At 30.6% G+C, this 10,058-nt stretch overlaps 1 protein-coding gene across 2 annotated transcripts; it reads left to right on the top strand.

Moving 5' to 3' along the window:
* The first annotated feature begins 7,889 nt into the window (after window positions 1-7,889).
* LOC149163031 (uncharacterized) lies at window positions 7,890-9,719 on the top strand. Of its 2 annotated transcripts, none has more exons than XM_089435900.1 (4): window positions 7,890-8,025; window positions 8,154-8,464; window positions 9,036-9,083; window positions 9,254-9,719. In XM_089435900.1, the coding sequence occupies exons 2-4, from the start codon at window positions 8,176-8,178 to the stop codon at window positions 9,526-9,528; spliced, it is 612 nt and encodes a 203-aa protein (XP_089292026.1). In that variant the 5' UTR covers window positions 7,890-8,025; window positions 8,154-8,175; the 3' UTR covers window positions 9,529-9,719. The 2 variants fall into 2 exon arrangements, with proteins under 2 accessions (XP_089292026.1, XP_089292025.1); XM_089435899.1 differs by having other exon boundaries at window positions 7,908-8,030.
* Window positions 9,720-10,058: the final 339 nt, after the last annotated feature.

Below are 10,058 nucleotides of genomic sequence, written 5' to 3'. Positions count from 1 at the left end.
ATGAAAATGAAATTCCAAGGAAGTTCCTGGAACTAGCCCCATTGCAAAGATCATCTCATTCTGAATCTACTACAACTTGAATGGGAAAAAACTGACTTAGGATGCAGAAGTTATCATAAAATGAAACTGCCTCTATCCTTTGGAAAAAAGAGCGAAATCCCCTAAAAATGGGTCCTAAAAACCCTCTAAGTCTTCAAAATATCCTAAAAGATCAAAACCATCGCAAAAGGAGAAGCTTTGGAAAAGGCAAATAACATTATCGGGCCTTAAAAACATGAGAAAACAATGAAAATCAAGCCCATCGAAGGTCAAAGGGACAGTGAACTGAAACCGTTGGATCTAGCCGATCAACAGTCCAGATTCGATTGGTAAATCAAATTGCATGAGGCAAAGAGAATGACTTAAGGTCAGGCGGAACACACCCCCGATCAACGACCTTTGATGATTGGATCGGCGGGTCAGATCGGAGGAAGGCATATGTGATATAACATAGGGATCGGGTTGAACGATATGCCGATCACCGATATCGGTGGATCGCAATCCGTGATGCCATGAGGGAAAGGCAGGACCCCGCGATACACACGACTTGCGATATCGATATATATATCTATATATATATAGATACATACATACGAACCTGACAGGGTGATAAACAACATTCAATATATTTTGAAGTTCATTAAAAAGGTAGTTTTATGTGTATTTCGCATATTTCGTTTAATAAACGAAAAGCAAAGGAATGCACCAATCCGATGAAACAGGACCTGAAAGGGTTCCAAAATGCAAATGCATCTTATTTTAAAATCTGCCATAAGGCCATTTTCCAGATTTTTAATGTTTTAATGTATTTTATAAGTACAAAGGGAAAGCCACGGAATGGGCAATTGCGACTTGCAATAGTGACTAAGGGCGGACCCAATAATGATATCAAGCAGAATTAAGGACTTTTGAAGTTTGGTGAACAATGTTATCTGTGGATTTTTCCCATGTTAGTGTATTTTCTTGTGTAAGCTGAGAATGCTAAAATTTGGGATTTCAAAGGCCCAATGGCTCCTTTCCGTTACAACACAGGTGGCCACCATCCCCAAGGGCATTTAGCAATGATTGATAATGCTCAGAGAGGGGATTTGAGTGGACAAAGGCTGGAAGACAGAGAGCCCGAGGGGGAAAATGAACCAACAGTGCCAATTTGGCTTGAAAGCCACAGAATGACAGAGACAAGAGTGGTAGTTGGTTACTGAGGTTGTTGTTGGGTTTTGTTGCTGAAAGTGAAGCCAAAGTAGGAAGCTAAGGCGAAGGAGGCAATGTAGAAGCAAAAAGGCAGCCAAGGGAGTCTCTTGGAAGTCAAGTGAAAGCCCAAGAGGGTTGTAAACTAATAGAGGGCAGAAAGAAGCCAGAGCTGAAGAGCCAAAGCCAAAGTCAGAGCCAAAGAGCTAGAACCCAGAGCCAAGACCCAGAGCTTCAAGAGCCAGAGAATAACATGGTGTTTGAATCCACTATTTCTATGTAAAATAGCAGGAGTTAAGCCAAGAGCTTGTAAAAAGGACTTATATGATAATCCCAGAGAGCCTAGTTGAGTTGACTAGAGCTCACGAAGATGTAGCCCAAGAGTTGTGGGTGAACTCCTAATTAAATTGTTGTTTCTGTGTGATTGTTTATTGCTACATTGTTACTATTATATGCACATATATATTATGTTCAAGCACATTTACATATCAGCTAAAATAGCAGATTTTTAAAACATATAATTAGTTTAACACAATCATAAGCATATACTATATTGTTAAGCATATTACCAATTCCGCATTGGTTAATCAATAAGACTTGGGAATATTCAAGCTTTGGAAGTGGGAGAGATTCTTGTAAGTTAGACAAGAAGCCTAAGTGCCCCATTTTCAGATCAGGTCTTAAAAAAAAATATTAATAATAAAAAATATTTTAATATGTTTTATTTTTTTAAATGATATATAATATTTACACAAAGTAATTGAAAGTAAGAATATTCTTATGGTTAAACATTTAGGTTCCATATTTATTATAGAGTGTCATATAGAATATTAAAAATAAATTTGTACTCATTTAAACTCGTGTATAAATGTTGAAATATATTAATTATTTTCAATTTTTATATATTTTTCCATTTAATTTGTATGTGTTTCATATAGAGTTTAAATTTAGGAAAAAGATTAACATAAATGTAAAAGCTAAAAATAATGCAGTTATTATTAACATTTTAAAATCTTTTGATATAAACTTTCACTAAATTTTTCTATTTTTTTTTTATTCTCAAACAATCCAATCAATTCAAACTCTTAAACTACAACTCTATTATGTAGTATTATGTGAATTATTTATATTTAATTTATTTAGGCATTAACTCCATTGTCTTCCAAAATAGTATTAGAGTAAAAAAAATTGAGAGATAAATGTGGATCGAGGGTTTGGAGACCCATTGTTGTGTTTTTTGCACTATTGTTGATTGAAGAAGTTTTGAGTAACCTTTATGTAGTATTATGTGAATTATTTATATTAATTGCTATAGCAATTCAGTGATTATCTCCATTGTCTTCGAAAATAGTATGAGAGTAAACAAAAATGAGAGATAAATGTAGATCGAGGGTTTGGAGACCCATTGTTATAAAATAAAATCTCTAGCTATATTTTTTGCACTATTGGTGATTGTGGAAGTTTTGAGTAGCCTAGTTGCCACAATCATTGATAAAAGAGCCCAGTTGTTTATCATTGGCAAAGTTGACATATTGAGAGGAAAAGGGAAAAAAAACTCTGGCATCAACTATTGCTACCATCAAAAGCCATAGAATTTGAATGAGCATGTTTGTTTTCATGTCGGGTTCCATAAAATATTTTGAATTTTCACAGCGCTTTCCCTAAAATGTTTTAAATAAGTTTTAAAGGGGTAGATATCCAAACAACATAATTAACAAACTTAGTGCTTAACAATGTAGCATGTAGTTGCGCAATTTTTGGATTCAAGTAAATTTATGTCAATTGCAAATTCTAAGAATATTTTAAAATATAATGGTTAGAAGAGAGGTGAATTGTTTGGCCCCTCTCTTAGCCATAGATATTCTTGGAATCTATAATCAATATAAAAAAAGTCCCTTGAATTCTTGCATAAGAGATCTATCCAAACAAGGATTCAAGAACATGCAGCTGACATCAAACACAACTGCTCAAAAACCTCAGCCCTAGCCGAACATTCTAGTAAAACTAATCACCATGTTTGTATCAAAAACTCAAGCGTAGTGGCCAAAATTGATCATTATCACCATAGAAAATTTAGAGAAGCCATAGAAATAGGAAAACACCCAAACAACCTCAATCGTGATGAAGGATGGAAAATAAGTGACAACTGGATTCCGACCTTAACCTCTTAAATCAACCTTAAAACTCCTGAATTACCCCTATCTCAAGCTTTCCCACCTCTCCACACTTCTCGCAACCAATTCACAACCCTAATTCTAGTCCTAATTAGTCCATAATTAAATTTGAAACTAATTAAATTAAGAAAATTTATAAAAATTAATTTGAATTAATCCAAAACATATTACAATAAATCAAAAGTGACATTTCATCGAATTAAACAATTAAAAAAAAATTAAATATAACCAATAAAATTATAATTATAGATGATATAAGAATCAATTTGAATTAATTAAATTTGAATTTTATCAAGCTAAGAAAAATTTCATAAATAATTAATTTGAATTTATCCCAAAAATCTTCCACTAATTCAGTCATAAAAATCAATTGTTTATATAAACTCGATTATAAATAATAAGAATGAATTAATGAATTTAATTATTAATATTATTAATTCTTATAATTACAAATTAAAAGAAACTGTAACTAAAATTTTTAAAACAAGTTTCAATATTGATTTATATTATAAGAGGAATAACTATAATAATTATTAAATATTATTAATTAACCAAAATACAAATTTTAAAGCATATAGAATACAACACACACAAGAATTAAAATAAAATAAAATAAAAATAAATTATTTATAAAGATCCAATATACTAATTAAAATCAATCAATATCATACAAATTCAATCATAAAAATCAATTGTTTTATAACCCTAATAATATCATAAGAGGATTAACTATAATAATTATCAATATTATTAATTACTAATTAACCTAACCTAAAAACATGTCGGTCACCATCATTCTCATTCTCTACTTATACATCGTGTTGAGATATAGCTTACATATCCTTTTGATCTATCCTGATGATAAGCCACAATGGATGGCTCGAAACGTTGATTTAAACAATCATGGATGCGATAATCCTGAAAGAAGATAACACTACATAAGAAACTAATCGTAGAAGCCTCAGAACAATAAGTATAGATACATGCAAGCAAAAAAGTGGTTCTTTAAATTCTTATAAAGTTCTTTTTTCTTAATGATTTACTTTAATTAAATATGATTTAAGTTATGATATAAAGTAATATACAATTTACTTTTTATGTATTAAAAAAAGGTAAAGAAAAAAGAGGAAGTGATTATGGTCTTTAGTATCAATTTCACATAGTAGTTGTTGTTTCTTTTTTTTCATAAATAAATGAATTATCAACATGGATTTTTTTATTAGTCTTTCTGTCTCAGCACTTCCTATTTTCATTAATAAAAATTATGAATTGTGGGTAATTAATATGATAACCATATCATGTGTAGAAGACTTATGGAATATTGTGTTGAATGGTTTTAAATAAACCCTAGCTCAAACAATATATAAGGTTATGATTCAAGATCACAAGGATTATCTCATTTTAAACATGAACGATGATGCAACAACATTATTTCTCATTCAACAAGGCTTGGACAAAGAAGCTTGGGATATTCAAGAAATCGCATCCATTGAAATGGAGAGAAGCACCTATCAGTATCAAGTTAGATCACTAAGCATTATAGTTGGTGAAGCTATTATTAAAATCTAAAGAAGTAGAGAATTTTGGCATTGCATAAATAATAGGAGAAACTATGGAAAATACCACTGAAAGAAAAGAATACAAACGATACATGGAGGTTATTGTGGTTCTAAAAGCTACATAGAAGTCTTTTGAAAAAATTGTGGAAGAAAAAAGTGATTCCTACTATGTACGTATGCATGTGGATGATGAAAATGAATTTGAAGATGAAATTGAAATTTTCTTTGTGGAAGTAGAAAAATGTTTTAATAACTTGGTAGTCAATGTTGAATCTAATTATGACACTAAATTAGCATTTCTTGAGGAGTGACTTGTAGATACCAAGCATGATGGAGATGAAAAAGGTTATGAAAAAACTACTACAACTACAATAGAAGAACAATAGAAGAAATGAAAGAAATCATAAGAGTTGTTGAACTTATTGTATTAGTGGGAGAGGAGATGACATCAACTGAAGATTATGTTTTAATTAGAAGACACTCAAGAATACCATAAAGAAACAAGAATTTCTCATGGAAAGATTTATTAGATTTGATCTATTGCGAAATACATGGTATAATCCTAAATTTATAGGAATGGTGTAGGTACAAAAGATAATTATAACAACCAATTACAACTAAAATAATAATAATACCTACATAGTTACAATTCAAAATTATTGTAAGACATAATTCTCTAGAAGAATGTATTAGGAATCTAATGCACTGGAAAAGTACATTTCTTCCATTATCTCTAATAAACACAAACCAAACTAACAATCACACATGTCACTTAATAATTACAATGCATATGATGAGGAACATCAAATATTAATCACAACACAAGTATGAGTTAATATCTCCAACACCCTCCCATAACGAGTACTTGTCTTGAACTTTCTACCTACTCATAAAAATATTTTAATATAAAACAAACCCACATGCTCATAGAGACTATTGTCAATATCAATATGACATCTTCCTTTACTAACTAATAAACAATTTCATGTACCCAATGCCTTGTTTGCACTAGTAAAAATAATAATAGTATATCTTACCACAATTGAGAGCTTGATGTCACCAAAACTTCCATAGTTTTGATAACCATCACTGGATAGTAGCAACACCATGGTGTATAAATTCTACATAGTTTTTCATCCATACATATATCCATGAACATCTAACGAAGTATAGATGCTTCTTAAACTTTAGCAAACCCACTACATAGATGCACACACAAAAGAAATATGCTAACACCTAATTTATTCTAATCTACACCAGATTAATCTCACATTTATAACATATTTGTCGGCCCTTCCATAAGGGAGCTACACCCAAATATATTACCTAACACACAATATAATCTCATATTTATGTTAATTGGATAGGTAAAATAAATAACTATAACAACCAATTACAACTTGAATGATAATGACACCTACATAGTTACAACTCACATTTATTGGAAAACAACACTCTTTAAAATAATGTATTCAAACTCTAGTGCATTGATACAATACATTTCTCCTGTTAACCTTAACAAATGCAAATCAAACTAACAAACAAATATCTCATGTAACCATTACAATACATATTTTCCATTGGAAATATCAAATATTAAGCACAAGACAGGGCTTAATATCTTGAACAACATCGCTCAATGAGAACTGACCTTGAAATTTAGTCTGATTGAGTCTTCATGAGCTTCTTTTTCTATTCTAGAACCAAATTTTCTGTAGGAGAAATTTAGTAGATATAATATCATATTTATATTAATGGGATAAGTACAACATATAACTATAACAACCAATTACATTAGAAATGATTTTCACCTATGTGGTTACAACCTACACTTACGGAAAGATAACATTCTCTAGAAGAATTCATCGGAACTATAATGCATTGAAACAATACATTTATCCCATTAACTCTAACAAACACAAACCAAACTAATAATCAAACAACTCACATAACAATTATAATACACATAATGAGGCATATGAGATAGTAAACAAAATACAAGTAGGAGATAATATCTCCAACAATTTTTTTATCTTAAAGAAGTTGATACAGTTGTTTAATCAATGGCAACTAAAGTACATGTAGATATAGTAAAAAGCAAAAATGAAGTTGAGGAATATTAAAAAATAAGACATAATAAAATTAAAGCTAAAGAACAAGAAAATGCATACAAAATAAACTTTAGAACAAAAGAAAGTAAGAGCTTGTACAATATAGAATGAAGTACAAACTACAAACTTTTGAATTAATCAAATATTATAAATAGACAAACAAATAGCAATATTATTAATTAAGGGAGAGTGAAGAATATGTTAATTACTCCTTGTATATAATAATTGATATGTAGAATATAGACCAATAAATTACCATATATGTAATAATTAAAATTAATATGACTATTATTAACATTATATCTATAAGATTTTTCAGTTATTTATTTTCAAACAATTCAATATATATGTGATATTATATATATTTTAAAGCAAGTCAATTAATTTAAATTGTTAAATGACATGTCTATTATATAGTATTGGGTTAATTTTTCATGTTAATCGATTATTTTCTCATAACCAAAACCATAAATCAAAAAAAGTGATTAAAACGTTGAATGTTTTTTTTTTTAAATTGATAAACATGATTTAAATTAAGTTGAAAAACAATACTTAAGATTGTTGAATTGAAGTTTCTGTGATCCATAATCGACATAAATCACATAAAGAAAGACATTTTTCTCTTTATATGATTTACGCCGAAATTCTTCTTATAAAACTTGCGAGATCCTCGGGAACTGAGAGCATAGATGAAATTGAATTGATTCTGCTCTTTATTAAAAGTTAAAGAACATATACCAGATATTATTAAAACCGAAAGAAGGTGATCTTATTCCGTATGAAGAAGCCCAGCCTAATATTCCTATGTCTACTGGACTTCAATATTCCACATCAACACCTCATGCTTTCAACCCATGGTAGATGCATATAAATACATTCAATTGGGCGGTGGCGGCAGAGCACAACATACGAGAGTAATCACATCCAGCTGAAGTCAAGTGAAGTAAAGTTCAAGTTCAGTAAGCTCTCACTGCTCGCCTACTTTATAGTTATTATCGATCTTAAATTTGCTAAATATTTCATGTATTTTATTCATAATTATGCACTGAACTGCATATTGTTTTGTTTGTGTTGCGGGTCAGAAATTTTTGTGAAGAATAATCCATGGCTGCTGCAAATAAACGTCAACCACCTCCGGGATTTCCAACTGGACAAAATCAAAAGGAGGAAGCTCCTCCAGTAGATAATAGTATCAAGACCCAGGAAGCTGATGGTGAGGACGTGGACGAAACCGATCGAGGCATAAGCGCACGCTTCAGGTTCGGTTATCCTAAGCCTCGGACACATGAACCTTACCCTGGCCCCGGTCTTGTCCCTTTTGATGATTACGATCCAGCCCCGCCTCGAGGGCGATACAACCATCCTTCCGGCTATGACTATCCCCCTACTCATGGTAAGTACTCTGAAGTATAAAAATCTATAGAAGATGTTTTTTTTTTAAAGGGAAACCAGGTCACTTAAAATGATTTGTTGGGGTTTATTAAGAAGTAAGTTTTAATTTTTGTTATAATTATTAGATGTTTTTAAATTTTAGGGTGTTAAGATGAATAAACACAAACAATTTTAAGACTAAAAAAATATATATATTACTTAATAATTATTTTTATTTATAAGTAAATTTCGGCGTAAATCATATAAAGAGAGACATTTGTCGACGCGTGAGAGACATTTGTCGACGCGTTTCGAACCAACCAGTGTGGTTCATCGTGACAACTTGTCCTAGGAACCACACTGGTTGGTTCGAAATGCGTCGACAAATGTCTCTCTTTATGTGATTTACGCCAAAGTTCTACTTATAAATAATATGGATCACAGAAGCCTCAATTCAACAATCATTTTAATTTTTTATTTTATTATAAAATATTTAATTTAGTTCAGTTTCCAAAATATTTCAAAATTTATAATCAAATTTACTTGCTAAATCTAATATGAATTATGTTTTGTTTATCTTCTGTTCAAATCAGGTCATGCTCGTCGTGGCTTCCAACCCCATGTATCGTATGAGGTTTTTGGTAAGGCTTACTTCATACCATTTTTTTTTATTTAGTGGGAATTTTCTCGATTTGCAATAATTGGTTAATGACCATTAGCAAATAATTTTACGGTTGGCATTAAGAAAGAAAAAAAAAAATATTTTAACATCCACTAGGCTAAAGATAACCTATAAATTTTTGGTACGTAGATGAGGAGGACGAGATTGATTACCAAAATGGATATGGACATCAAGCTATTCGGAGGCCTCAACAATATAATGAACGTCAAACTTATGTAGATGAGGAGGACGAGGTTGATTACGAAGGTGGATATGGACATCAAGCCATTCGGAGGCCTCAACAATATAATGAACGTCAAACTTATGTTGTTGAGCAGCCGCCCCCACCACCTCCCCCTCGTCGTCGTCCGGTGTATCCTCCACAGGGAACCTACTATGTTAGGGATGAGTATGAGCGATACTAAGTTTGGGTTGTAATCAACTCATGTTTTATTGATATTATGGTGCGTCTTTGGGCTGTAATCAACTCATGTATTACTGATATTATAGTGTCTATGCAAATGGAATAATGGGCTATATTAATTTAGCACTATCCCCAATGCTCTTAGGTTTTTATATATAAAATAAAATAAATAGTGTGTTAGTATTAACTTTATGTTTGCTATGTTTATGCACATGTTGTGTATGGAATGTTGTCAAATTTTTTAATTTTATGAATGAAAATTTGATATAATTTTTTCATCATGTTTAAATTACTTGATGAAATTTTAAATATTTTATTATAAAATTACTATATAAATTATTAAATAACAAATAATATCATATAAAAATAATTAAAATAAGAAATTATTTTAAAATTGTATTTTTTAACATGTGAAAAATAATATTGTCTCAACTATTTTTGATTACGACATGGCTGATTATAATTTTTTTTATTGATATTGTTTTTTATGTTTTAATTGACTAATTATTTTAGAACACTCTGAGGTGGTAC

Source organism: Pinus tabuliformis, chromosome 5_2 (assembly GCF_031772625.1).
Source record: "Pinus tabuliformis cultivar Carrire ecotype Pingquan chromosome 5_2, CPIR1, whole genome shotgun sequence".
Classification (NCBI taxonomy): domain Eukaryota; kingdom Viridiplantae; phylum Streptophyta; class Pinopsida; order Pinales; family Pinaceae; genus Pinus; species Pinus tabuliformis.
This window is presented reverse-complemented; position numbering and strand designations above follow the sequence as displayed.

Excerpts from the sequence above, each read along its gene's own strand:
- LOC149163031 (XM_089435900.1), top strand. The coding sequence starts at position 8,176 with ATGGCTGCTGCAAATAAACGTCAACCACCTCCGGGATTTCCAACTGGA. Across the intron at positions 8,465-9,035 it reads TGACTATCCCCCTACTCATG|GTCATGCTCGTCGTGGCTTC; the intron begins GTAAGTACTCTG and ends TGTTCAAATCAG. Across the intron at positions 9,084-9,253 it reads TGTATCGTATGAGGTTTTTG|ATGAGGAGGACGAGATTGAT; the intron begins GTAAGGCTTACT and ends TTTGGTACGTAG.